The 27,507-nt window shown below is 51.6% G+C and overlaps 1 protein-coding gene across 1 annotated transcript in view; it reads left to right on the top strand.

Moving 5' to 3' along the window:
* Positions 1-26,008, top strand: part of LAMB3 (laminin subunit beta 3) — a 41,045-nt gene extending 15,037 nt beyond the window's left edge. The window contains exons 6-23 of the mRNA XM_030762248.2: positions 6,324-6,515; positions 7,554-7,617; positions 7,966-8,159; positions 10,055-10,175; positions 10,939-11,127; positions 12,164-12,319; positions 12,684-12,880; positions 13,188-13,299; positions 14,034-14,412; positions 15,612-15,772; positions 15,873-16,093; positions 16,375-16,572; positions 16,892-17,036; positions 20,706-20,913; positions 21,321-21,462; positions 21,839-22,015; positions 22,724-22,877; positions 25,482-26,008. Coding sequence (XP_030618108.1) covers positions 6,324-6,515; positions 7,554-7,617; positions 7,966-8,159; positions 10,055-10,175; positions 10,939-11,127; positions 12,164-12,319; positions 12,684-12,880; positions 13,188-13,299; positions 14,034-14,412; positions 15,612-15,772; positions 15,873-16,093; positions 16,375-16,572; positions 16,892-17,036; positions 20,706-20,913; positions 21,321-21,462; positions 21,839-22,015; positions 22,724-22,877; positions 25,482-25,618 — 3,147 coding nt within the window. The 3' untranslated portion in view covers positions 25,619-26,008. The remainder of the gene's footprint in view (positions 1-6,323; positions 6,516-7,553; positions 7,618-7,965; positions 8,160-10,054; positions 10,176-10,938; positions 11,128-12,163; positions 12,320-12,683; positions 12,881-13,187; positions 13,300-14,033; positions 14,413-15,611; positions 15,773-15,872; positions 16,094-16,374; positions 16,573-16,891; positions 17,037-20,705; positions 20,914-21,320; positions 21,463-21,838; positions 22,016-22,723; positions 22,878-25,481) is intronic.
* The last annotated feature ends 1,499 nt before the right edge of the window (positions 26,009-27,507 follow it).

The raw sequence follows: 27,507 nt of genomic DNA, 5'->3' as shown, positions 1-27,507 counted from the left end.
CTTCCTGGGCATGGTAGTGGTTAGGAGAGGGGGACTCTGGGCTATGTGGGCGTGGACTCATGGGGAGCACAGGGTCCTTGTCTCCTCAGGCTGGAAGTGATGGTGCCACATTCTGGGTGGGCCTCCCTTCCCCAGGCTGAGGTGACACTTACCCTGAGCCTGTATCACGGTGACAGCAGAGGTACCACTTCTGGGAGAACAGTGGCGCCTCCACATTCCCTGTCTTGGCTGTGTAGTGCTTATATATCCTCTCCCTCTTTGCATCCCCCACCCTTAGCCCATCTAATTTATTCAGCTCTGCCAAGACCAATTGTACAAAGCCTGGCCACTTATTATACAGTTGTGTTTTCTTGGTATACTCTGTTTTAATAACTTTGCTGTTGAGATTGAGTTTAACAAACAGCCAAGAACTGGCCCATCCACATATAAGATGTGCTTTTGGAGCAATCTGCTCATTCAGTGCTATTACTTTTCAGACTCTGCTTTTAGACTAGCGTTTGGAGATGTGCCTTTTGGAGGGAACATTTTCATTCATTACTGACAGGACTTTTTTTTTTTCCTTTTCCTTTTCCTAATATCCTATGTGACTGAGGAAGTTGCTCTAAGAACATTGCCTCAAAAATAGGTCAAAAGTATTTTGAGACATTCTAGTGCCATTTGAACAAATGCTCAGTCTCTAACAGTGACAACTTCTAAGGGAAATATTCATTTGGATGGATACTGGTAGTCTCATTGCTTTGCCATCACTCACCCATTCATTTATTTGTCCATTCTTGCTAAACACATATTGAACACTGATTATATGCTGTTATAAAAGATGACTAAAACTAGATCACGATCCTCTAGTTGCTTTGGTATATGTAGGGAAGATAAAGAACCGGTAGCAAGACAGTGGGATGTGTGCTCTGATGTTGGTAAGAAGAGATGCTGGAGAGCCCAGGAAGGGGACATCCAGCTTGATCTGTCTTTGGGGGAGTGGATCAGAGAATACACCCAGGGGAAGATGAAACTTCCTAGGCCAGTAATATCCAGGTGAAGGGTAAGTTCATTCCAGGCAAAGAGAACAGCAAAGTGCAAAGGCCAGGAGGCAAGAGGCAAGAAGGTATATAATTGGGGGAAGGGGACAAAGGAACGCACGTAGGGTCTGGTGGGGCAAATGTGTATACGGTAGTGAGAGGTAGGGATGTGGAGGGCTACAGACTGATGAGAGATGAGTTTACAGATGTAAATGGGGAGGGAGGAAAGTAGGTGAAAGATTCATCTATTCATTCAACAGATGTACTAACTGCCTACTATGTGCTAGATGCTGGGGGTACACTGTGAACAAGATAGACAAGGTGGGGGAATTCCCTGGTGGTCCAGTGGTTAGGACTCTGTGCTTCCACTGCACCACTGCAGCGGGCACCTGTTCAATCTCTGGTTGGGGAACTAAGATCCCGCAAGCCGTGCAGTGTGGCCAAGAAAAAAAAAACAGATAGACAAGGGGGTCTATGGTTTACTGTAGTGGTTCTCAAGCAGGGGATAGTTGGCAGTTTATAGAAAAATTTTTGGTTGTCACAGGGGTCAGTATGCTATTGACATTTAGTGAGAAGAGGTCAGGGATGCCACGTAGCATCCTAAAATGACAAGCACTGACCCCATGGCAAGGAATTATTCACCTCCAAATATTAACAGTGTCAAGTTTGGGAAACCCTGGTCTGGTAGGAGGAAAATAAAAAGCAGGAAACCAACAAATAAATAATTGGAAATTGTGTGACATTTACGAAGGAAACAAATGAGATCCTGGTATAGGAAATGATGGGGTGGGGTGGGCAGAGTGTGGGCAGAAGAATGCACGTTAGATAGGTATAAAATGACCTCTGTGAGGAAGTGACATTTAAGCTGAGAACAAAAGATGCGGAGGAACCCACGAGGGGGAGGAGTATTCCAAGCAGAAGAAACAACATGAACAAAGGCTCTGAAGAGGGAATGTGACTGAGGGCTTGAGGAGATGGAGGTGCACAGTGGCATGAGACGGGGTGAGGGAGCAGGGCCCAAGAGCATAGCCTCTTCAGCCATGGTCAGGAGCTCAGATTTATTCAAGAATAGTGGGCAGAAATTTTGTATCCTTCAACCTTACCAAATTCATTGATTAGTTCTAATAGTTTTCTGGTGGCATCTTTAAGATTATCTACATATAGTATCATGTCATCTGCAAACAATGACAGTTTTACTTCTTCTTTTCCAATTTGCATTCCTTTATTTCTTTTTCTTCTCTGATTGTTGTGGCTAAGACTTCCAAAACTCTGTTGAATAAGAGTTGTGAGAGTTGACATCCTTGTCTTGTTCCTGATCTTAGAGGAAATGCTTTCAGCTTGTCACCATTGAGGATGATGCTTGCAGTGGGTTTGTCATATATGGCCTTTATTATGTTGAGGCAGGTTCCCTCTGTGCCTATTTTCTGTAGAGTGTTTATCATAAATGGGTGTTGAATTTTGTCAAAAGCTTTTTCTACATCTATTGAGGAAATACCCCCATTTACCATTGCAACAAAAGGAATAAAATATCTAGGAATAAACCTGCCTAAGGAGGTGAAAGACTTGTGCTCAGAAACCTATAAAACACTGATGAAAGAAATCAAAGATGACACAAACAGATGGAGAAATAAACCATGTTCTTGGATTGGAAGAATCAGTATTGTGAAAATGACTGTACTACCCAAAGCAATCTACAGATTCAGTGCAATCCCTATCAAACTACCAATGGCATTTTTCACAGAATTAGAACAAAAAGTCTTACAGTTCGTATGGAAACACAAAAGACCCCTAATAGCCAAAGCAATCTTGAGAAAGAAAAACGGAGTTGGAGGAATCAGGCTCCCCAACTTCAAACTATACCACAAAGCTACAGTAATCAAGACAGTATGGTACAAAAACAGAAATATAGATCAATGGTACAGGATGGAATGCCCAGAGATAAAGCCACGTACATATAGTCACCTAATTTACAACAAAGGAGGCAAGAACATACAATAGAGAAAAGACAGCCTCTTCAATAAGTGGTGCTGGGAAAACTGGACAGCTACATGTAAAAGAATGAAATTAGAACACTACCTAACACCATACACAAAAACAAACTCCAAATGGATTAAAGACCTAAATGTAAGACCAGACACTATATAACTCTTAGAGGAAAACATAGGAAAAACACTCTGACATAAACTACAGCAAGATCCTTTTTGACCCACCTCCTAGAGTAATGGAAATAAAAACAAAAATAAATAAATAGGACTTAATTAAACTTAAAAGCTTTTGCACAGCAAAGGAGACCATAAATAGGACAAAAAGACAACCCTCAGAATGGGAGAAAATATTTGCAAATGAAACAACAGACAAAGGATTAATCTCCAAAATATATAAACAGCTCTTGGTGCTCAATATCAAAAAATAAACAATCTAATTAAAAAATGGGTGGAAGACCTAAAAAGACATTTTTCCAAAGAAGATATACAGATTGCCAACAAACACATGAAAGGATGCTCAACATCACTAATCATTAGAGAAATGCAAATCAAAACTACAATGAGGTATCACCTCACGCTGGTCAGAAAGGCCATCATCAAAAAATCTAGAAACAATAAATGCTGCAAAGGGTGTAGTGAAAAGGGAACCCTCCTGCACTGTTGGTGGGAATGTAAATTGATACAGCCACTATGGAAAACAGTATGGAGGTTCCTTAGAAAACTAAAAATAGAACTACCATATGACCCAGCAATCCCACTACTGGGCATATACCCTGAGAAAACCATAATTCCAAAAGAGACATGTACCACAGTGTTCATAGCAGCACTATTTACGATAGCCAGGACATGGAAGCAACCTAAGTGTCCATCGACAGATGAATGGATAAAGAAGATGTGGCACATATATACAATGGAATATTACTTGGCCATAAAAAGAAATGAAACTGAGTTATTTGTAGTGAGGTGGATGGACCTGGAGAGTGTCATACAGAGTGAAGTAAGTCAGAAAGAGAAAAAAAAATACTGTATGTTAACGCATATATATGGAATGTAAAAAAATAAAAATAAAAATGGTATTGATGAACCTAGTTGCAGGGCAGAAATAATGATGTAGACATAGAGAATGGACTTGAGGACACAGGGTGGGAGGGGGAAGGAAGCTGGGGTGAAGTGAGAGTAGCATCGACATATATACACTACCGAATGTAAAACAGCTCGTGGGAAGCAGCCGCATAGCACAGGGAGATCAGCTTGGTGCTTTGCGGTGACCTAGAGGGGTAGGTTAGGGAGGATGGGAGGGAGGTTCAAGAGGGAGGGGATATGGGGACATATGTATATATATGGCTGATTCACTTTGGTGTACAATAGAAACTAACACAGTATTGTGAAGCAATTATACTCCAGTAAAGATCTATTAAAAAAAAATAGTGGGCAGAGGACTTGAATAGGTAATTCTCTAAAGAAGACATACAAAGGGCCAATAGGTACATGAACAGATGCTCAACATCATTAACCATCAGGGAAATGCAAGTCAAAACCACAATGAGATGTCATTTCACACCTGTCAGAATAGCCATCATCAAAAAGATAAGGAATTCCCTGGTAGCCTAGTGGTTAGGCTTCTGGGCTTTCACTGCTGTGGCCTGGTTTCAGTCCCTGGTTGGGGAACATCCTGCAAGTCCCATGGTGTGGCCAAAGAAAAAAAGATGAGATAAGTGTTGGTGAAGGTGTGGAGAAAAGAGAATACTTGTGCACCATTAGAGGGAATGTAAATTGGTGCAGCCACTATGGCAAATAGTATGAAGTTTCCTCAGAAAGTTAAAAAAATAAATCTACCATATGATCCAGCAATCCTACTTCTGGGTATATATTGGAAGGAAATGGAATCACTTTTTCAAAGAGATATCTGTAACTCCCGTGTTCATTGCAATGTTATTCACAATAGCCAAGATATGAAAACAATGTGTCAATCAGTGGATGAATGGATAAAGAAGATGTCACATACACAGATACACACAGACACACACACACACACACACACACAGGAATATTCAGCCATGAAAAAAGAAGGAAATCCTGCCTCTTGGGACAACATGAATGGACTTTGAGGGCATTCTGCTAAGTGAAATGAGACAGAGAGAAAGACAAATACTGCATGTCTTCACTTATATACACAATCTTAAAAAGCTGAACTCATCAACATAGAGAAAAGGATGGTGGTTGCCAGGGGCTGGAGGGAGGGGGAAATGGGTGGATGTTGATCAAAGGATATAAACTTCCAGGTTTATAAGATGAATAAGTTCTACAGATCTAATGTATGGTGTGGTGACTATAATTAATAATACTCTACTAGACACCTGAAAGCTGTTAAATGACACGCAGAAAGGTCATTATGTAAGCGGATAGAAGTGTTAGCTAACCTTATTGCAGTAATCATTTTGTGATATATATGTGTATCAAGTCATCACATTTGATACCCCTTAAACTTACATATGTGATATGTTCATAATATCTCAATAAAGCTGGGGGAAAAAAAATAGTGGAAAGCCACTGGAAGGTTTTCAGCGGAGGGAGGGGAGTCATGGCTCACTTTACATTTTAGAAAGAAAGTTTTCTCTGTGTGGAGGTTGGCTTATGAACCCAAGGAAGTGTTCCAGGCTCGGACCTGTCAGCATAAAAACAACATTTGAAGCCATGAGAAATGGATGAAATCACTGAGAGAAGAAGTAGGGACATGACAGTATGTCATGCTAAGGGCTTGCATTTTATCTTTAGGCCAGCGCAGACCCGTGGGAGGGTCTCATACAGGGAGTGATGTGATCAGATAACCCTGTAGGTGAAGTGGGGAGCGTGGCTTGGAGAGCCTGGACAAAAGCTGGGCTTGAGTTCCAGGCTGTTGTAGGAACCCAGGCTCAGTGCAACTGGGACCTGAACTATGGCCACGGCCACGCGAGGAAAAAGAGGAGGGACAGAATTGGGATCTAGAGGTGATAAAAAATGGTTGGCTGTGGGAAGTGCAGTGGGAGAATTTTCTGGCCTGGCCACCTGGGCGGTGGGCTGAGCTAGGGATCATGCCTCCTGGAATGCAGATCTGCCTTCTATCACTTTCCACGGCTCCCCTGGGGAAAACCCGCTGGGGGCCGGTGGTTTGTCAGGAAAATTGGACCCGGGTACCCCTGAGCCCACTTGTCCCATGCAGCCCCCTTTCTCCCTCCTCACTGTGGTTCTCAGGGGCCACCAGCACCTCTTTAAGAGCCTCTTTCTGTGATCGCATCCCCACTGCGGTGTCACTCAGGCCCCAACCCTGTGTGTGTCTCTGCAGGGGCCCACGCCTGCTGGCATGCTGATCGAGCGCTCCTCGGACTTCGGCAAGACCTGGCAGGTGTACCAATACCTAGCTGCCGACTGCACGTCTGCCTTCCCCCGGGTCCGCCGGGGCCAGCCTCAGAGCTGGCAGGATGCTCGGTGTCAGCCTCTGCCCCAGAGGCCTAACAGGCGCCTGGATGGGGCCAAGGTAGGCAGAGGGGACCCTGAAAATGTAGGCACGGGGAGAGGTCTTTCCCATCCCATCGCTACATGGTCACCAGGCTTTGGAGAATCTATGAGAACCACCCCCTTCCCCAGGCAGTGAGCCTTGCTGTCTTTCCTGAGCTCCCCAATAATGATCCCTCTGGGCACGTCTTTGCTGCACATCCGCTTTGCTGCCCAGGAAGGATATTTCAGAAACACACTGAGTGTATTGCATAACCCAACCCAGCTCTCTCCTTGAATCCTCCCACCTGGGGTCAAATCCTTTCATTTCTTTCATCACTGCTCCCTCGCTCCCACCCTCGGGGGCTGTATTTTGTCTCCTTTCTCTGGCTGAGGCTCAGGGGAGCCCTCAGAGCTGCTCGGAGCACTGCCTTTCCTGTAGGCAGTGTGTCTCTTTCCTTCCCTGCAACAACTCCTCCTTGGTTATTGCCGTATCTAGATCCACGTAACCACATGCCCCAGACCACACGTCAGAACACGGGACTTTCCCCTGATTTGTGGGAGGTTGATGTGAAAACTCTTCCTGGGATATGCAGCTGAAGTCACATCCAATGAGTGTTTTTTTTTAATCAAGTAAGAACAGCATAGTTGAAATTGGGGTTGTCTAGAGTGTGGCGGTCAGCACGTCCATGTATCCTTGGCTCTGGACCCTCTCACTCATCCTGGGTCTTTGGAAAATTAGTATCCCCTAAACCCTCATATGTCTATTATATATCTTACTGTAACTTCTGACCCGAGGAAATCAGGAAATTCTTGGGATAGCTATATTTTCAACTGGAGAGGAGAGGTTGTACACACACACACACACACACACACACACACACACACACTCATCTAAGGCCCAGTGATCATCTCCCTCCCCCAGAGTGATTGGCAGACCTCACATCCATGGTCATCTCAGGCTCCAGGTAAGAAAGACCTTAGTATGAGAAGGTCAGGGCATTGAATGGAAAGGAGGACCACTGAGCTTGGGCCACAGTTCACCCCTTCCTCAGATCTTCCATTTCCACTCTCTCTGCAGGTCCAGCTTAACCTTATGGATTTAGCCTCTGGGATCCCAGCAACTCAAAGTCAAAAAATTCAAGGTCAGTGTGGCTACTCCTCTAGCCTGTGGGACTGTGGATGGGGAACAAAACATGGTTGCAACCCAGATCATGGACATTTCCTTGTCTTTTCTACCTCTGTCAACATGGTTGGATTGAACACTTGCCCTGCTCAGCCCATAGGGGTATTGTGGTGGCCCCAGAGACTCAAAAGGCCTGAGCCAGGGTGAAGTGGGTCTTTTCTGTTGTGGGAAGGTTGAGGAAGATGGAATGGAGCGACCAGAATTCCTTTCCTTATCATCCTGCCCTAGGAGTCTCTATTTGCCTCTAACTTCCCGTTCTTTATTTTCCCATCTCTACCCCTCCCTCCTTGTTGTTTGTCCCCCTCAGAGCTGGGGGCGATCACAAACTTGAGAGTCAACTTCACCAGGCTGGCCCCTGTGCCCCAGAGGGGCTATCACCCTCCCAGCGCCTACTATGCTGTTTCCCAGCTGCGTCTGCAGGGGAGCTGTTTCTGTCACGGCCATGCTGACCGCTGTGCCCCCAATTCCAGAGCCCCTGCCAGCCCCTCCACCACTGTGCAGGTGACAGCCCAGGGAGTGGGAAAGGAGAGGGGAGGGGCAAGACCCGGGCAGACTGACGTCTTTGGCTTCTATAAAGGAGGGAGGGCACTAAATTTAAGACTCGAGTACTTAATATTTGAGCAATGGTGAAAATGATTCTAAATGATTATCATTTCAAAGGTCAGATTTTGCAGCACTTCTTTGGACCTGCTTTATGGTTTGAAATTATTTTTATTCAGTAACATAGAAGTATATGTAAGTATAAGCATACATATAAGTAGAAGTATAAGCATGGGTGTTCGTGGGGGAACTTAAGGCATTGATTTTCAGCACTGGCTGCACATTGTAATTTCCTGGGGAGCTAAAAAGCATCACCCAGACCCACACCTTCATATACTCTGATTTTATTATTGTTATTTAGAGCCCCGGGTGATTCTAACATCCTGCCAGGGTGGTTCTGACATCCTGCCATAGAGCCACTGGTTTGGGGACTGTAAAGTCCCATGTAGAGGTGAGATATGGGGCAGGGTGAGAGGACAGAGCCTAACACAGATGCTAAGTCCACCCCAGAGCAGTTGAGTCAGATGCATCAGGCATGGAAGAGAGAAACTCCAGCTTAAGAAGCAACCCAGGGGATTTTGCTGTGAAACCAAACTTGAGAACCATCAGTAGAGGAGAGAGAGTCTAGGACCAAGAAGCAGAGGGAGCTGTCATTTCACTTTTCTGGGGTTTTGGTTCTTCTGTTAACAGATGGGACCATGATATTTGCCCCAGTGATAGAGGCGCACGATGAAATCACGTAAAGCGACCCTTGAGGGAAATACAGGTGACATGAGCATCGGGCAGCTTTATCCTTTCCACTTCTGGGCCAGTGCTTGCCCTAGGCTACAGAGGAAGGCAGAGGGAGACCAGTGCCAGAGATGTGTCATCCATTAGGGTCCACAAACAAAAGACCAGAACACAGGCTGAGCAGGATTGCCGGCATATGAACATGTAGAGGAGGGCAACGGCCTGCCCAGCCCCGGCGGTTCTCAAATCTGGCTGCACAATGGAATCACCACTTTATAAAGTACCGATGGCTGGGCCTCTTCCCTGAGATTGGATTGAATCGGGCCTGGGCATTGGTATGTTTTAAAAAGCTCCCCAGATAATTCTGAAGTGCATTCAGAGTTGAAATCCATGGAATTAGAGAGACAAGGCAAGCCAGGTGAAGGACATGCTGTTCTAGCTGGCAGGATTTTGCTGGTGAATAAGAGAGTGAGGGGACTTCTAGTCAGGAAGAAAAACGTCAGTACAGGCCAAAAGGTGGAGAAAAGTAGGGCTTGTCCTGGGAGCGGCTAGTTCAGCTCAGCTGTGCTGTTAGGAGTGAGTAAGGGATGAGGATGGAGCAAACACAATGCAAGTCCTAGATGCCAGCCTGCTGGTGGTGAGCTTAATATGGAAGACAATTAGCACGCAATTGCTATTCTATTTTTATACCTTAATGAGTCTAGGAACAATTCATCATTGCAGTCTTATTAGCCAAACAACTGCAGTCATAGATTGTTGGAATGTAAATCTCCCGAGGGCCCACAAGCTTCTAGAATCACAGTTTACCAATAAGGCTGTCTAAGCACTTTACAGGTGCTGCTTTGGACTGGGCAGCATGGGGATGGCCAAATGCAAGGGCTGAGCTTTTAAAAACCTAAATGGAGGAGCAGTGCAGGTGTGCATGCATGCACACACACACACACACACACACACACAGACCACACACAGACCACACAAGCCGGCATCTGGGAGTGTCATAGGAGCTGAGTGAAGGCTGGAGGAGCTGAGGTCTGAGCTGGACCCTGGGGACAGAGCGAAGAGGGCAAGTCCATCGCTGGGACGCTCCTGTGATAATTATTCATGGTAACCTATGGCCCCTCTCCTAGGTCCATGGGGTCTGCGTCTGCCAGCACAACACCGCCGGCTCCAACTGTGAACACTGTGCACCCTTCTACAACAACAAGCCCTGGAAACCTGCAGATGACCAGGACCCCCATGAATGCCAAAGTATGAGCCTGGGATCACCCACCTCCCCTGCAGCAGCTGGCCCATCGGGGACACAAGGAGAATCTAGTCTTTATTATTTAAATCTAAACCTAACTGCATTCTGTAATTTAAGCTCTCCTTGCTCTTTGGGGAAAGAGAGGGTATTTGAGAAAGTATTTGAGTTGCATCTTCCCACCTCTCCTGGCCCTTCTCCTCAGCCAGGCCTGGAGGGACCACGATTTGGTCCATGCTTCTGATGCCACGTGCCTTTTGTGCTAACCACAGGTCCTCCTACTTCTGGCCTATCCAGTGTAGGACATACATGGTTCCCTGTTGTCATTCTTTCTACTTCAGATGTGCCTCCAGAGTTGAAATCCATGGAATTAGATTCCTGGAGGCCTGGGCCCTTCCCTGCATAAATGAGGGCAACAAAGATCCCCAGCCCAGAGAAGGGCAGTGACCCAGCAGGAGACCCAGCAGGTGGCAGTGGGGGAGGGTTGACATGGGACCATTCAAAGGGCTCTCTCTTCGGCTCAACATGGGTATTATTCTTGGGTCAGTCCCCACACTGGGAGTCAAGAGGCCCGAGTTCTCTATTTTCCTTTCTTACTGGCTATATAACCTGAAATAAGTTACAAAAGCCTCCCTGGGCCTCAGTTGCCCTGTTTCCCAGACCTGAGCATCTTGCAGAGTTCCTGGGGATTCCAGCGAGTTAGTGTGGAACGTGCTTTGTACATGGCAACGATGCTGCTCAAATGTCAGCCCTAGTAATCTCCTTTTGCAGGGTGTGACTGCAACGGACACTCAGAGACATGTCACTTCGACCCAGCCGTGTTTACCGCCAGCCAGGGGGCACATGGGGGTGTGTGTGACAACTGCCAACACCACACTGAGGGCAAGAACTGTGAGCGGTGTCAGCTGCACTATTTCCGGAACCGGCGTCCTGGTGCTCCCATTCAGGAGACCTGCATCCGTGAGTCGGGGCTCCAGGGACCCAAGGCATCATATGTCTGTTACTCCCCATCTGTTCTGGACTCAACAGAGCACATGTTCCTAAGGACATACAGGCCCTCAGGACGCGTGAAGACTTGGTTGTGTGTCAGGGCTTGTGGGCAATTGTTTTTAACTTAGCTGTGCCCTTCTAAGCAAGTCAGTGTGGTTTGCTCTTTATTTTTCTGCTTCCTCCAACATTAAGGACCCCTCCATGGCAGGGGTTATTCTTGTATCCTTGGGCCCTAGCACAACGACAGACAAATAATTGATGTTCCAGGAATGTTTATTAAATGAACATGTAAGTCACCCAGGAGTGACTTAACACATCACAAGGGCCAGTGAGTTCATATGGGAGAGAGCAAAGAGATAGAAGCACTCCGATCCGGGTAGGGTTCATCAGGTAAGACTTCCTAGGTGAAGGAAGAGTCTTCGTTTTGAAAGCCATGAAAGGGGCTTGGGTTTTGGGGTGGGAGAAAGTTGGTTCACTTCCTGTTGATATTTATCTATTTATGGAAAGAGTGAGAAAGTCTTGAGTTTGACTTCTGTTTCCAGCACTTGCTTGCTGTGTGACCTTGCGTATGTTCTTTGAACATCTCTGAGCCTCAGTCTCCTCATCTGTGCGATGGGGATAAGCGTCCTCACCTCTCAGGATTATCGTGAGGATTACATAGGGTGACAGGCAAGAGTGCCCAGCTCCGTGCTGGCCACAGAGTAGCTATTCAGTAAATAATGCCAACCAAAACTTTTATAGTACTTAACATGTGCCAAGCACTGTTCCATCTGCTTTACACTTACTCATTGATTCCTCATAAGAAGCCTGTGAGTGTTGTATAATAACCCCCATTTTATAGGTGAGAAAGCTGAGGCACAGAGGGATTAAATAACTCAACTAAGGTGGTAAGGTTGTAAGTCAGGAAGTGGTGGAACAAGGATTTGAACCAGGAAGCCTGGCTTCTAGAATGTGCTCTCTGCTTTTCTTCTTTGTCCCTCCTGCCGTGGCTGCCTTTGTCTCTCAGCCTGCGAGTGTGATCCGGATGGGGCAGTGCCAGGAGCGCCCTGTGACCCAGTGACCGGGCAGTGTGTATGCAAGGAGCAAGTGCAGGGGGAACGCTGTGACCTGTGCAAGCCGGGATTTACAGGACTCACCTATGCCAACCCGCAGGGCTGCCACCGTGAGTAAGGGGCCCAGCCTGCCGTGGCGTGGGGCAGGCCCCTGGGGCCACCAGATCTGTGACTGGTCCTACTCACGGAGCTGCGTGCCGGGTGCTTTGCCACTGGCTTCCAGCAGGTGACAGCACAGGCCTGAGGTGGAAGGTGGGACAGAGTCCTCCCCAGGGAGGGCAGGCAGGTGGCCAAGCAGCCAGGTGTGGGGACTGGTGGGAAAGTGCGGTGGCCTTATGAGTCAGCCAGGTTATCTGGAGGGAACAGCCCTACCTCGTTCTTTTCCCAAGCTGTGCCCCTCCCTGGTGCATGTCCTCTGGGGGTAAGATTTTGGTGGCCCGGCCCCCGAGCTCAGCAGCCCTCCCTCCCGTGCAGGCTGTGACTGCAGCGTCCTGGGTGCCCGGCGGGACATGCCGTGTGATGAGGAGAGTGGACGCTGCCTGTGTCTGCCCCACGTGGTGGGCCCCAAATGTGACCAGTGTGCTCGCTACCACTGGAAGCTGGCCAGCGGCCGGGGCTGCGAGCCATGTGCCTGCGACCCTCACAACTCCCTCAGCCCCCAGTGCAACCAGGTACATGGCGGGGTAGAGCATGGGCCCCTCAGCAAGGGAGGGCTCCCGCCCACCAGCCTCTGTCTCCCCTCCGCACTGCCCTTCTGGGTATTCCCAAAGTCAGACTGGGCTGCTTCTGTCCGCCTTCCCCTGGGGAGGCCACCAAACGTCCCTCCGTCCGTGGCTCTCAGCCTTTGGCAATGCCATATTCGCACACCTTCTGCAGGGCCGTCCTGGGCTTTGACTTCAGAGCTTGTGTCCTTGTGGGAGCCCTTGCTTTGGGGTGCACTGGGGAGTTCTGCCCCCTGACCGGTCTCTCCCCGCACAGTTCACAGGGCAGTGCCCCTGTCAGGAAGGTTTTGGTGGCCTGACCTGCAACGCTGCAGCCATCCGCCAGTGTCCTGACAAGACCTACGGAGATGCAGCTATGGGATGCCGAGGTGTGCTCACTGAGTGGGGACGCGGAGGACATGGGGAGGTGTGCTCGGGTGGGCTCGTGGTGGGGACACGTGGGTCTGTGGTGGGGGAGGGCATCCCGTACTGGTCCACGCGGGGTGGGCCCTTGGCAACCCATAGGAGCGCTTGCTCCCCACCGCTGCCCCGGGGCTGACACCAGGCCGTCCCCATGTCCCTACGTGCGCATGACAGGAGGGCTGCTTTGCTTCCCGCTTCCCTGAGAAACCATTTCCCAGAAGCCCTCTGCAGGAAACGTCCTCCTCTCCCTCTTCATAGATGGAGAAAGTGAGTCCTGAGGGGGAGTCAGTTTGACAAGTAGTGACAAGGGCACGCAGACCCGAGTCTGTTCTCAGCTTTGTGACCTCAGGAGGAGTTGCTCCCCCTCTTCAGGCCTCAGCTTCCTCTTCTGGGCAAGGGGCACACTGCCTCAGATGCTTCATCTGTGAGAATGGGAAAATGAGCGTGTTAACTCTGCCACAGAGTGTGTGGAGGGTCAGACGCGCTAGCGTGTGCCTGGTGAGTGAGGCTCAGAACAATGCCTGCCACGTCGGAGGTGCTACGTAAGGGCTGGCTGTCGTTACCATGATTTCATTCTGGCCTTGACTGTCTTATTCTAAGTGTGAAAGACCCTGAGGTCAGACCTCCTCTTTGGGCTTTCCCCACAAACACCTGATCTTCCTGACCCCCAGGCCTCTGACCATCATTTCTCCCCCCTTAGCCTGTGACTGTGACTTCCGGGGAACGGAGGGACCAGGCTGCGATAAGGCCTCGGGCCGCTGTCTCTGCCGCCCTGGCTCGACCGGGCCACGCTGCGACCAGTGCCAGCGAGGCTACTGTGACCGCTATCCGGTGTGTGTGGCCTGCCACCCCTGCTTCCAGACCTACGACACCGGCCTCCGGGAGCGGGCCCTCCGCCTCAGCGGCCTCCGTAATGCCACCACCAGCCTGTGGCCTGGGCCGGGCCTGGAGGACCGCGGCCTGGCGTCCCGGATGCTGGACACAAAGAACAAGCTGGAGCAGATCCAAGCCATCCTCGGCGGCGCCTCGGTCACGGAGCAGGAGGTGGCCCAGGTGGCCAATGCCATCGTCTCCATCAGGTCATTCCCTCTCCCTGCCGAGCCACGTGGCAGAAGAACAATTCCACGTGGGTCCACATAGGGGCACACTGGTCCTTCCTTACATCGGTTACAGCCCTTTGCCATCTACCAAGGCTTCTCACAGGCGCCTCTCTTTTCACTGTCACGACAGTCCTGGGAGGTTGGCGTGGTGGGTGTTATTCCTTGCATTTTGCAGATAAGGAAACAGGCACAGATAGGTGACATGATAGAGTCACGTGGCCACCGAGGGGCAGAGCGGGGCACCGGGAGCACAGGCACGAGCCCAAGTCCTGAGTTCTTTCAAGTGCCCGGTGCCGCCCGTGGGAGAGTCAGCTCTGCATTAATCAACCTTGTGGAGGGCATCTGAGAGGCAGGGCTCTAAAAATAACTTCCGTTTGCCTTTGGAATGGGAGCAGTCCCACCCACGGTCTCCTCCTACCAGCCGGGGTGCCTTCTCAGGGAGGTTTCCTTCTGAAGTTTTTATGAGTTTGCTTTCCCTGAGCACTTGCTGACTGTGAGGGCCTGAGCCATCTAGGTGTGCCATTGACCTTGGTCTCAGCACTGAGTAGGGAGTCCGCAGGCGGTTGGTGGGCTGGGTGTGCAGGCCTGGTGGGGCTTTCCAGAAGGACGGTCCGTGCTGAGCAAAGCCCGGCCATGGAGTACGCGAGGCTGGTGGAGGGAATGGTGGTGGGTGGAGCTGCAAAGGCCCTGGGAGGGAGGAACGTCTGGAAGCTCAGCCGTGGTGGGTCAGGGCAGGTGACCCCCTTCAGGTGGAGACCACCAGTGGGCTGCAGCTACGGGAGCTCTGTGGGGAGGTGTGGGCTGCAGAAGAGAGACTCGGGAGCCTGGGGTACAGGTGGTGGCTGATGTCCGCCTGTAGGCAGCAGAGGAGGAGGAGGGGCTCAGGGGATGCTCCTCGTGGAAGCTGACGTGGGGAGGCGGAGGAAAGCCGGGACTGTTAGGGTCACACACGCCAAAGAGGGAGAGATTTTTATGGATCTGCCCGCATAGGGGTGGAGGGAGGTTGTGCTAGCTTTTGCCCAGCAGGATCCTCTCCAGCCTGCGGAGTCTCCCTTCTGTGGCTTTTACTGATGGCGTCTCTTTTTCCTGACTCAGTAGCGATTTCTCCGAGGGGATGGCTGGCTCTAGGGAGGAAGCCCCCCTCCTGTATTTTAGTGGAAGCTTCTCTCCCACTTCAGGCAGACTCTCCAGGGCCTGCAGGTGGATCTGCCCCTAGAGGAGGAGACCTTGTCCCTCCCGGGAGACCTGGAGAATCTGGACAGAAGCTTCAATCGCCTCCTTGTTATGTATCAGAGCAAGAGGGAGCAGTTTGAAAAAATAAGCAGTGCCGATCCTTCAGGTGAGGAGGGGTACACAGACACCACGCCGGGCCAGGCTTCATCTCCGTCTCCAGGCCTCTGGGTCCAGGGCCAGCTTGGTCCCCTCTCTTCTTCCCATAGGAGCCTTCCGGATGCTGACCGCGGCCCACCAGCGGTCATCCCAGGCTGCTCAGCAGGTCGCGGATAGCTCCCGCCGGCTGCTGCAGCTCAGGGACAGCCGGAGAGAGGCGGAGAGGCTGGAGCAGCAGCTGGGAGGAGCAGGAGGGGCCGGCGGCCCCCAGCTCGCGGCCCTGAGGCTGCAGATGGCTTCCTTGCCTGATCTGACACCCGCCGCCAACAAGGTGACTCCTGTCATGGAGCCCCACTTCCAGAGGCCCCCCGCCCCAGCTTGTCACTCACCGACTGTTGCTCCACATTCCCCCCTGGGGCCACGTGGACCTCCCACACCCCTGCCCATCCCGACCCTTGACCCCACATAGTGTGTTCAGCAGTTACCAAGGAAACAAGTTTCTGGTGCCCAAGTTGCCGTGGAGATGTCTGGCTGCTTGTTTCCCAGGTGTGGGAGGGGAGTGATCACTGAGGAGGCTTGGGGACCCCCTCTGATGCCCCCATCTCTCCACAGCTCTGTGGGGGCCCCAGGGAGATGGCTTGCACCCCGGGAGCGTGCCCTGGGGAGCTGTGTCCCCGAGACAACGGCACGGCCTGTGGCTCCCACTGCAGGGGTGCTCTCCCCAGGGCAGGTGGGGCCTTCCGGACGGCAGGGCAGGTGGCCGAGCAGCTGCGGGGCTTCAACGCCCAGCTCCAGCAGACCAGGCAGATGGTAGGTGTGGCTGAGGTGGGGTGGGCCCGTGGTGGAGGAGGCAGAGGGGACAGAGCCCCTAAGCAAGTCAGAGCTCCCATTCTGTAGCCAGGAGTCGAAAGCCCAGAGATGTCGGGTGACTTTCCCGTGGCCCTACAGCAAGCGAGAGATAGAGTTTGAGGCCAGTGTTTCTACATCATTTCTTCTGGGGCCAAACCGAGCTAGTTACAAAAATTTCCTATGGAGATCTTGGGTAACAGGTGCCTCCAGAATCCTCGGGGGCTGCTGAGAGGCCCTCTTGGGGCTTTAACCACTGCTGACCCATAGTGTGTGTCAGCAGATCAGGGCAGCCGAGGAAGCCACCTTGCAGGTGCAGTCAGATGCTCAGAGCCTGGAAATGCAGGTGAGCACCAGCCGCTCCCAGATGGAGGAAGACGTCACACGCACGCGGCTCCTCATCCAGCAGGTCCGAGACTTCCTCTCAGGTGAGCTGGTCTTTACCTTTCCCTGGGCTGATGTTTCGACTTCCGCCTGTCCTCAGTGCCCCATTCCCTGTCCCTCATCTCATTTGTCAGTCAGCTACTTCCTTCCCTGGTCTCCATGCCCCTGGACCAGCCCCCATCAGTCACCTGGATGGCTGCACGGCCTCTAGGTGACCCCCCACCTCCTTCCTGCTCCTTCATAGCCCATTCTCAGCAGAGCAGTCTGGAACATCTTTGAAAAATGTGTAAGCGGGGTCACATCCCACTCATGCCTAACATCCTTCACTGACTTTCCCTTGTTCTTGGGATAAACTCTCAGCTCCTTACCATGGCCTCTGTTACCTCCTGGGTATGGCCTGTATCCTCTCCACTTTGCTCACAAACCGTGTTTGAACAGGCCAGGCTCTTGCCAGCCTCGGAGGCTCTTGCTGTTCCTCTGCCTGGGATGCTCTCTCTAAGGCTGCTGATTCTTGCCCCCCAGGTCTGAGTTTAAATATCTCCCTCGGGGGGCCTTTTCTGACCACCCCCTCTGGTCATCCCCCTCCCCCATATTCCCCTCTGGAGTCTGACCTTCACTGCTCTACTCCGAGCCTGTGGTTGTTGAGCTCACCTGTCTACAAGTGTAATGTTTGTCTCCCAACTGGACCCTAAACTCCGAGAGGGCAGGGATGGCTGTCTGTCTTATTCACTGTGTCCCTGGCACTTAGCATAAGTCCAGGCCCAGAAAAGCACCCAATGTTGATTGAATGAATAAGTGAACCCGATCTCCTCCCTTGCCACCTGGGGAGTGGGAAGGTCCCTGGACAGGACTCAGGGAATCTGTGGGACTTTGGGCAAGTTGTTTTCCTCTTTGCCTCATCTTTTCGCTTCTGCCAACGGGGCTGATAGCATTTTACAAGTTTATTCCGGGTGTCAGGCAACGACATAAAATGTGTTTTGACAAATTAAAGATGCCTCAGGAGTATGAACTGATATTATTAAATTTCTGGTCCCTGCCAGGGAATTTGCTTGGCTGGGAGCCCAGTTAACATGAGCTGACGGCCTGGTGTAATGACAGTCGTTCTTCCTGCTACTACTGCGGTGCTTCTGCTTCAAGAGGCCAGAGTCCCCTCCGGGGTGCAGGTGGCGGGTTGGAGAGAAGCAGGGACAGGCCAGGGTTTGGGGATGGGGCTCACAAATAAGGGAGACCTTCCCTGAGTGAAGCCACGTAAGGCAGGCTAGGTGGCCCCCCATCCTGCATCAACCCCAGCTAGGGGGTGGTGGGATAGGAAGGCTGTCCTTGGGGTGCAGTCTGGGCTCCAATGAATGGGCAGGGAGTGGCCGGGCTGCGGGGTCCCTGCTGTCCCCTCAGTTATGCTTGTGTCTCAGGTTGAGTCCTTGGACAGGATGAGGGGCAGAGAGAAGGAGCAGGGCCTGAGAGAGGCCTGGCCCCTGGGAGGGACCTGGGATAATTCTTACAGTCTCCATGGCTGTGGATTCTAAGGTCCAGAGTCCCGCTGCAGGAAACATGGGTACCAGCTGCTGTGGGCGCACAGGGTCACAGCGAGGGCGGGAGAGTGGAAGGCCAGTGGAGGAGAGAGGGGGCACCATCTTTCTCAGGTCATCAAAGGAAGTGACAAAGATAATAGGTCAGGTTTACTGAGTTCTTACTAAGTGTCGGGCACTGTTCTAAGTGCTTTACATTATTTAATCCTGACTGCCTACCACTTTGCATGTGAGGACTCCAGATACAGGGAGGTTAAGAAACCTGCCTAGAAGCATCCAGCTTGGAGGGAGTATGGGTAGGGTTCACCTCACTCTGGAGTCCACACTCTAGATTATTGCGTTATGAGATGGACCACCTCCCAGCGCCCCACCACCCATCTTGCTTCTTTGCCTTCTCTAATGTTTGTCCTCTCCCTGCATTGTCTCCCCTGCCCTGCCCCACCCCTCCCGACCTGGCTAATTCCTACACACCCTCTAAGGATCCCCTGGGTATCTCATTCTCCAGGAAGCTTTCCTGGACCTGTCAGACTGGGTTAGGAGCCCCTGTAACAGCCGTCCTAGCACCCTGAGCTTACCCCCATCACTCAGGGTTGTGCTTCCTTGCCCCACTAGATTTCAAGCTCCATGAGGGCAAGGACCAAGTCCAATCTGACTTGCAGTCTCAGCTCCCCACATCCTGCAGCTTGGAGCAGTGAATGTTTGCTGAGCCCACCCTGAGACTCAGAAGCCCATGAAACTGAGTGTAACTAAGACCAAGCCCACGGGTGCAGCTGAAGTGAGGCAGAACAAAAGAAGGGCAGGCATTAGGTGAGGGTGTGCTTGCCGTAAGAGGCTTTCTAGGGAAGGCACGTATAAGCCGCGTTGAGAGTAGGACTCTGGGTTAGGTGAGAGGTTGGTGGTCTCTATGGGGAGGTCCTTGTGAAAGCTCGTAATTGGGGAAAAGCCCACTTCATTAAACTCAGCCACAATTATGCCTTGAGCTCCTGCAGTGTGCTGCCCTGGCCCCAAAAGGACATAGCAATAAAGAGGCATGGTTTCCACCTTCCAGGAATGTCCTTCCACCTGGCATGAGGAGGGGACTGGGTCTAGGACCTCTGTAGCCAGCTGGTGAGGAAACCTTTGATTGCAGAGTAAGGCTGGGTGGGCCCCAGAGGAGTTAAGTCCTAGGGCAAACTATCTGGGTGGGCGGGTGCCCCCTTCCCTACCATGTCAGTACCAGTGGAATCTGTAAAAGTGACCATGGGGAGGAGATGCCATCTCTGTACTTCTGACCTTACTCTCTGACCCAGAGTTGGATTGTGAAATTCCTGCTAAATTGATTTTTTCATATCATCCCTTGAGGTTGGGCATCGTGATTCCTATTTCACAGATCAGGAAACTGAGCTCAACGAAGCCAGTTGACTTGTCCCAGTTTGCTTGAATAGTAAAGAGGAGGCCTGAGACTGGAGCCCCTTCAATCATTTGTTCAATGTACAAACAGAGTGCCTCCAAGTGCCATGCACTGTGCTAGGGGCTGGGCTATAGCTGTGGATGAAAGCCAGTCCCCGTCCTCACGTTGTTTACATTCTAGTGGGGAAATGACAGAAAGCCCAATAAATGAGTTAAGTGTCCAGCACGTGGGTGGCGATAAATGTTAGGGAGGAAGATAAAGCTGAGAAGGAGGGTAAGGAGTGTTGGCAGAGGGTAGAGGTTGCGATCCTAGATTGGATGGCCTGGGCTGGCCCCTCTCAGAAGGTGACATGTGAGCAAAGCCCAGGTAATCTTGATCTGCCTTTGCAAAGGCGAGCACTCTGCCCCAGAGGAGGGGCACGTGGAAGGGTTCTTATTGCCAAGGAAGCAGTTCCAGTCCCTGGCTGGTCTCCCCACTTCAGGGCTGATTATATCTGTGCTCCAGGCATTGTTCAGTACCAGCTGCCTGGTACCACCTCCTTCTCCCCAGCCTGCAGCTTCCTGTGGTGCAACTTAGTTGTCACAGCTGTGCCGACAGCCATCCTCCCGTGGCAGCGAGCCTGGAAATTCTCAGAGCAGGGTGCCTGAGTGTGCCTGGGAGGGAGCCGCAGCTCCTTGGGCAGCCCGGGCAGAGATGGCATGGAGGTGCTGCCCACGGGTGTTGTCAGCCTGGAGAGGCCTCTGATCTTTGGGGAGGTGGCTGAGCTCCCCCATTCCGATGGATGGTTTGTCTTCCAGACCCTGACACTGACGTAGCCACCATCCAGGAGGTCAGTGAGGCCGTGCTGGCCCTGTGGCTGCCCACAGACTCTGCCACAGTCCTGCGGAAGATGAATGAGATCCAGGCCATCGCAGCCAGGCTCCCCAACGTGGACCTGGTGCTTTCTCAGACCAAGCAGGACATCGCTCGGGCTCGCAGGCTCCAGGCTGCGGCTGAGCAGGCCAGGTGTGGCCCTGGGCCCAGAACTTCTCCCAGGATCGGGCTGGGGTTTTGCCCCTCAACTCTGTTGCTGGAAGCAAGAGAGGAACGTCTGCAAGTCAGAGGGGTGCCGAGGGCTGGGAGACAGGAGGAGGTGCTTACTGTGGTGGGGGATGGTGAAGTGATACACAGCATCCAGCTGAAACTTTATTCGGCACAGCCCCGTCTTCCTTATTGGAAACCGTCCCCAGAGGCTGCCTCAGACAACCTGCTTGGTGGGGTCCTGGGATGGAAAAGCTACTGAGTTAATACTTGGCTTCTTATCTTGGCTGGAAAGGATATTCTCTGGACTGGGGAGTGAGTTGGATCCCACATCTCTTCATTCACTGTGCACCCATTCCACCCTCCCCCCTCTTCCATTCCCCCGGCCCCAGGAGCCGAGCCCACACAGTGGAGGGCCAGGTGGAGGATGTGCTGGGGAACCTGCGACAGGGCACGCTGGCACTGCAGGAGGCCCAGGACACCATGCAAGGCACCCGCCGCTCCCTTCAGCTTATCCAAGACAGGGTTGCTGAGGTAGGCATTATGGCTTCCTTCCCCCACTTGTGGGAATGAACATTCAGACTCGGGGGCAAGACATAGAAGATGCCAGGAAGTGACCCGGGTGGAAACTGAGCTGGGGCCCTGAAGAAGGGAGCCTATGAGCCTTGAGCCTGGCTTCGAGCCTTTGGTTTTCTGCTCTCGTGGCTGCTGCAGGAGCGGGTGGGGTTGGTCAGCTGAGCTGGAGAACTGGGAGGCCTGGATGCCGGGGGCAGATAGAGGATTGGGATGGTGGCGATAGTGATGTCCTGCTTGTAGAGAGTTTTTGTGGCCTGATGAGTTGGAGGAGAGAAGAATGAAGGTCACTGCCTATGAGACCCACCCCAAACTCCGGGTCTCTTTTTCCACAAAGGTTCAGCAGGTGCTGGGGCCAGCGGAAAGACTGGTGACCAGCCTGATGGAGCAGCTGGGTGGCTTCCGAGCGCGGATGGAGGAGCTCGGCCACCGGGCCAGGCAGCAGCGGGCACAGGCCGCCCAGGCCCAGCATCTGGCAGAGGAGGCCAGCAAGCAGGCACTGAGTGCCCAGGAGGTACCTAGAGGGCAGAGTTAGCCCAAGCAAGCATGGCCGGCGGGAGCAGGACAGGACTCTGTACACTTTATAAGACCATGGGCTCCAAAGCACTTCGAGTACCAGTTATTCTGAAATATCCAGCGGGGGCTTCAGGATTAAGGCGCACCTGGCCAGGTATCTGAATTCTCCCTCTGGATGCCTTTGGTGGAGCTGGTTCAGGGATGCTGGAAACAGCCAGTCCGATCCCTCTCCTCTCACAGATGAAGTGACTCTGTTCAGACCTAAAGCTCATCTACAAAGGAGGTCTCTTGACACCTGATCCAGAGCTTGTCCCCTGTCATGGTTATCCAGCCCAGACAGAAACTCTTGACTTAGCCCAACCTGAGCCCCATCACTGTCAGAATTAGATCAGAGAGAAGGTCGAAGAGCCAGTTTCAGTGTCTCCAGGGTACCGGTGGTCCCGGTACAATGGCCAAGCTGCCAAGCATACTATTAAGTGACAACTGTGTACCTGGCCCTGTGCTGGCACTGTAGATGAAGGGAGAGGAAATACAGAAGTTAAGGTATGGCTTGTGGCCCAGGGGCTTTTATAGGCAGAATCAACCCATTGGGGATATTAGGAGGCACCTCATCTCTGTGTGCTGATTGGGTTACATCAGGTCCTTTAGCCAAAGGTCTTTAGGACTTGGGATGATGATGACGTGGAGACTGTTCTTCCTTTTTCAGGGATTTGAGAGAATAAAGCAAAAGTATGCTGAGTTGAAGGACCGGCTGGGTCAGAGCCCCACGCTGGGAGAGCAGGGCAGCCGGATCTTAAGCATCAAGATGGAGGCGGAGGAACTGTTCGGGGAAACCATGGAGATGATGGACAAGATGAAAGGTGAGGGAGTTGTCCAGGGACTTGGAATTCAGGGCATCTCTGAAGGCTGCTCCCAACCCAGGGTTTCTGAGGCCTAATGTTTGGAGCTAGCAGTGCTAAGGCAGTGAGATCAATAGGGATTTCCTGAGCACCTAGTAAGTACAAGGCATATAATGTGACTTTGAGGCGTGTGGACATGTTCACAAAGACTAGGCCTGCCCTCAAGAGGCTCGCAATCCATTTTTTCCTATTGGCCACCAGCTTCATGAAACTATTTAATAGCACAAAGAGGACTGTGATAAAAGCCCAAATAATAGAAGCTCTAGGGGCTCAGAGGATAAGTAACGTCAGAGAGAAATGTTCAGGGAAGGTAATGTTCAAAAAAGATAAGATTTGAGGTGGGCCTGGGAGGATGTATAAGCCTGGAAGAGGCTGTGAGGGGGAGAAGGGACATCAAGACATGTTCTGAGGATGGAGGCGGGATCACCCAACTGGAGAGGAGGGTTGATGAGGAGAGAACAGGTGGGAGAGAAGTAGCACGGAGCCAGTGTGGCTGGTCCACGTGGCCGGCCCCGATGCCAGGAGGAGGTGGGTAGACTCAGCCCTGGAGGCAGTAGGAAACCATCCAAGTGTTTTGAATACGGCAAACCATAATGAAAGAAGCTTTCGAAAGGGTTCTGAGGTTCCTCGGAAAGGAGAACAGAGATTTCCAGGCTCAGTCTCTGAGATGTGATGATGGGGTCACTGCCCTGTGAATGACAAAACCAGAGCCTCTTTGAATTTTAGAGAAAGCTTTTGACAAAAATCTGTTTGGCTAGCTAGATGGACACTATGGAGAAAGGCGGGCTGGCAAGTTGACAGTGGTTATGGCCGGCCACAACTGAAGGGGGAGGCGAGAGGAGCTGACCTAGATGGAGGAGTCCAGGGCTGGGTCAGTGCACGCCCTGGCCCTGTCCGTCAGTGTCTTGTATGAAGATAAAGAATTTGCTAATCAGATCTGAGGATGACAGGTAGTTAATGCACTAGATAACAGAGCCAGCATTCTAAGGCACTCTCAGAAGTCTAAAAGGATGGGCTGAAACTAACAGGATAAAATTAAGTAAGGAGAAAAATTCCCTCTCACTCTGGCCTTGTTTGGACCTAAACTCACAAGTATAGCTCAGGTGAGGTCTGGCTTCTCTGTGGATAATGTAGCTAAACACTTTATAACCGGTTAGTGATAAACACGTATGAGTTGTTACTCACCCGAAAAAGACCCAAGAGTTCTGAGTAACTGTAAGCTTGATATAAGTCAGAAGTGCCTTTGCTCCTGCCAAAAGAGCTAATAAATTCAAAGCAGCCAAGACAAAGGGAGTAATGGCTGAAGGATGATATTAAAAATATTTAGTAACTGGTGTGTCCTGCACCTACCTACCAGCCAGAAAGGCTCAGGTTGTAGCATTGGAGCAAGCATTTACCTGCTTGCAGGAGTTTACCTTTAATTGCAGGGTTATGGGTAGGAGCATGCTTAAGGAGCCTCTGGGGATGGGGGTCGGGGAACAGAACAGCAACTGTAAAAATTTCAGTGTTTTATTAACCCATAGGTCCATGTGGGTACCCACTGGCTGAGTGTCAGTCTGTTAATAACCCTGTTACACTCTGCTGATCTCCCAGGTGAGATCGAGTTCAGTGGAGGCTACTACAGCTTCAAAAGGGATATTGACGAACCCACACGCTTGAGGGGGAGGGTGGCCAGGGTTGGGATGTAGGGAAGGCCTGGTGATTATATCAGATGGGGAGTGGATGAAGGAGCTTGGGCGGTTTCATCTGGGGAAGATGGGGCCTCAGACATGCGAAGGACTGCCATGTAGGAAACAGAAAGAATAGATTCCTACACCCCAGGAGACAGACCTGGGACAATTGGGTGGCAGCAAGATGTGCTCAGATTCTGGCTTAACGAGAAGACTTTTTAGCAAGCAGAACTGCCTAGAGTTGGAGCCTTGTGAGACAGTGCCCCCTGGCCCTGTTCCTGGCAAGTGCAGGCTGAGGCTGGGCACCAGCCCTCATGAACGTGGTACAGGGGCTCCTGCTTAGGGTGACAGGGGGGACAGGCTGGACTCGATCACTTTGGAGCCCTTCATATCCTCCACACATAATCTGGTGGTGGGATGTGGAATGGACCGAAGGGGGAGGACTAGATTTATCTGGAGTGGCATTTTTGGGGAGAGACAATGGGGAGGAATTCTGGTCAGCCAGCTCTTTTGCCCTGGTGCCCACCTGAGGAATCATTGGTGGGATGGCAGCTGTCTGGGTCCAACATAGCGGGTTTCTTATCTTGGTGCCAGTGGCCTCCCTCATCAGCCTGGGACAACTCTGCCTAGAGCGGAGGAGAAGAGTAGGGGCAGAGGATCCTTGGGGTAAGGGCTTCCTGGGTCTGGCCCCTGCCATGTTTCTCTAAGAGTGGGATGGGGGCTGGAGAGGCCTGAGGCTGGAGAGAGCTGCCTTAGGGGCCAGACTCCCTCAAGGTGGAGGTGATTTCTCCCACAGATGCTGCGTCCAGGTGGGTGGGAGGAGAAGGAAGGGTTGGGAGTCTTCAGGTGTCTCACCAGCTCGTCTTCCTCCCCCTGTTGTTCCATCTGCCCTCAGACATGGAGTCGGAGCTGCTTCGGGGGAGCCAGGCCATCATGCATCGCTCGGCGGACCTGACGGGGCTGGAGAAGCACGTGGAGCAGATCCGGAACCACATCAATGGGCGCGTGCTCTACTACGCCACCTGCAAGTGATGCGCCAGCGTCCAGCCTGGGGCCCTGCTCATCTGCCCTCTTTGCTTCTGGGGGCCAGGCTGGCTTGGAATACTGTCCAGCTGCAGGAAAGTTTTATGCAACCTAAAGCACAGCCTGGACCACCCTGGTGTGCAGTTGTTAGGATTACTCTGGGCTGCAGCTGAGCCTGGGCTGATGGGACAACTACCGTTGAGGGACAGACATGGTGGAGGCGGGCCACATCATTGTAACCAGGAGCTCTCAAGAGGAGGGCGTTTGGCTGGACAGTGTCCTTGCCCTTCATTCTCCGTTGAGGCTGAATCCTGGACCAACACAGAAACATAACTAATAATGATGTACAAGTGAAAAGCCCAATAAAAATCTATAGAAAGGAGCCTGGAGTTTCAAAGAGGGGAAATAGTCTGTCTCCCTGTGAAGTAAACATTTCTCATTTGTTTCTGTCTCCCATCTGGGGCTCCTGGGTACTCCTCTGTTCAAGCCCGAGGCCTGGTGCTGGGTGAAGAATAGGCTGCCCCCACTCTGCTCAGTCTAGCGACTCATCACCCAGACTTAGGGAGACGGGGCCCCTTTGCTCCAGCAACTGTTGGATTCTATACTTGAGAGACCAGAGGAGGCATTTTCACCTCTGAACAACTATACAGTTTCTCGTTTACAGAAGAAAATGTAGAAATCCAGAGACGGCAAGCAAGCTGTTCAAAATCACACAGCTCCTAGAGGCAGAACTAAGACCAGACCCTGTGTCTCTAGAGATCTCAAAAAGAAGCTGTAAATGGATGTGTGTGTGTGTGTGTGTGTGTGTGTGTGTGTGTGTGTGTGCTGAAAATATGGAAATGGCACGAACGTTTGTGTGCTAACTGTGGCCCGGACGCTGTGCTAGCATTTTATCTACATGAACTTCTTGGTCTTTATTGATCAGAGTAATTACTGATTGGGCTCTATGCTAGCTGCATCACCTGCATTATCTCATGATGTAGGTGGCACTGTTGTCCCCAAGTGAGGAAACCAAGGCACAAAAGGTTCAGTGACTCCCCCAAGGTCACAGATGTGGCAGGCAGGGCAGAGCTAGAGCCTCAAACCCAAGTTCATCTATTACAGGCATTAGGAGGATGGCTGCTCGGGCTGGACTGTCTGGGTTCCGGTGGCACCTCCGCCAAGGGGTTGTTCTGAGAAGGAAATGAGTTGATGCGTGTAGCTCATGTCACTAGGTGCCTGGCCCACTGTGTGTCCCCCGACCACTCCTACCGTCGCTAGGTCCTACCTGACCTCAAGCTCTCTGTGCATTTTCCACTCCAGGAGGCCCAGAAGCCCCTGAGCTGCTTCTGACTTAGAGAAGAACCAAAAGAAGCCTCATAGAAAAAAATATGTTCATTTTATTCAGCACAACACAGAGCCTGAAGCTGGAGGGAGCGGGAGACCAGAAAACTGGGAAGGGACAAGAACAATGTGTCTGATTTTCAGGGAGAGAGAGGGGAGCAGAGCCAGGATCTGAATTACTCGCTGAAAGAACAGTCAACTTCCAATTTTCACTTAATTGAGTGTGTGTGTAGGGGGCATCCGGCCAGGATAATAATTCCTTACGGTACCTTGCCTTGGGTTTCTTTCTTTTTCATCTTGGAGGGTGTGGTCCTGCTTTTGGATGGGGTCAGGGAGAGAGGTGGATCAGAAGAGTGCTGGGCGTAGGCTGGCCAGGTTTGGAGCTAATCCTGGAGTTAGGATTTGAACTTGGAGAGCTCACAAGCAGACCACGATGCTGCCTGTCATTCATGCAGATGCGCAGGCCACTCCATTAACGAGCCCATTCTGGCTACGAGGACGGAGGCTGGAGAGGCAAGATCCAGGGTGTGCTGAGCGGGGAGTCTGGGTAGATGCTCCATATGGCTTTGCTTGGA

This window comes from Delphinapterus leucas, chromosome 1 (assembly GCF_059928025.1).
Source record: "Delphinapterus leucas isolate spDelLeu-1000000601 "Yukka" chromosome 1, BTC_Dleu_Yukka2, whole genome shotgun sequence".
Classification (NCBI taxonomy): domain Eukaryota; kingdom Metazoa; phylum Chordata; class Mammalia; order Artiodactyla; family Monodontidae; genus Delphinapterus; species Delphinapterus leucas.
This window is presented reverse-complemented; position numbering and strand designations above follow the sequence as displayed.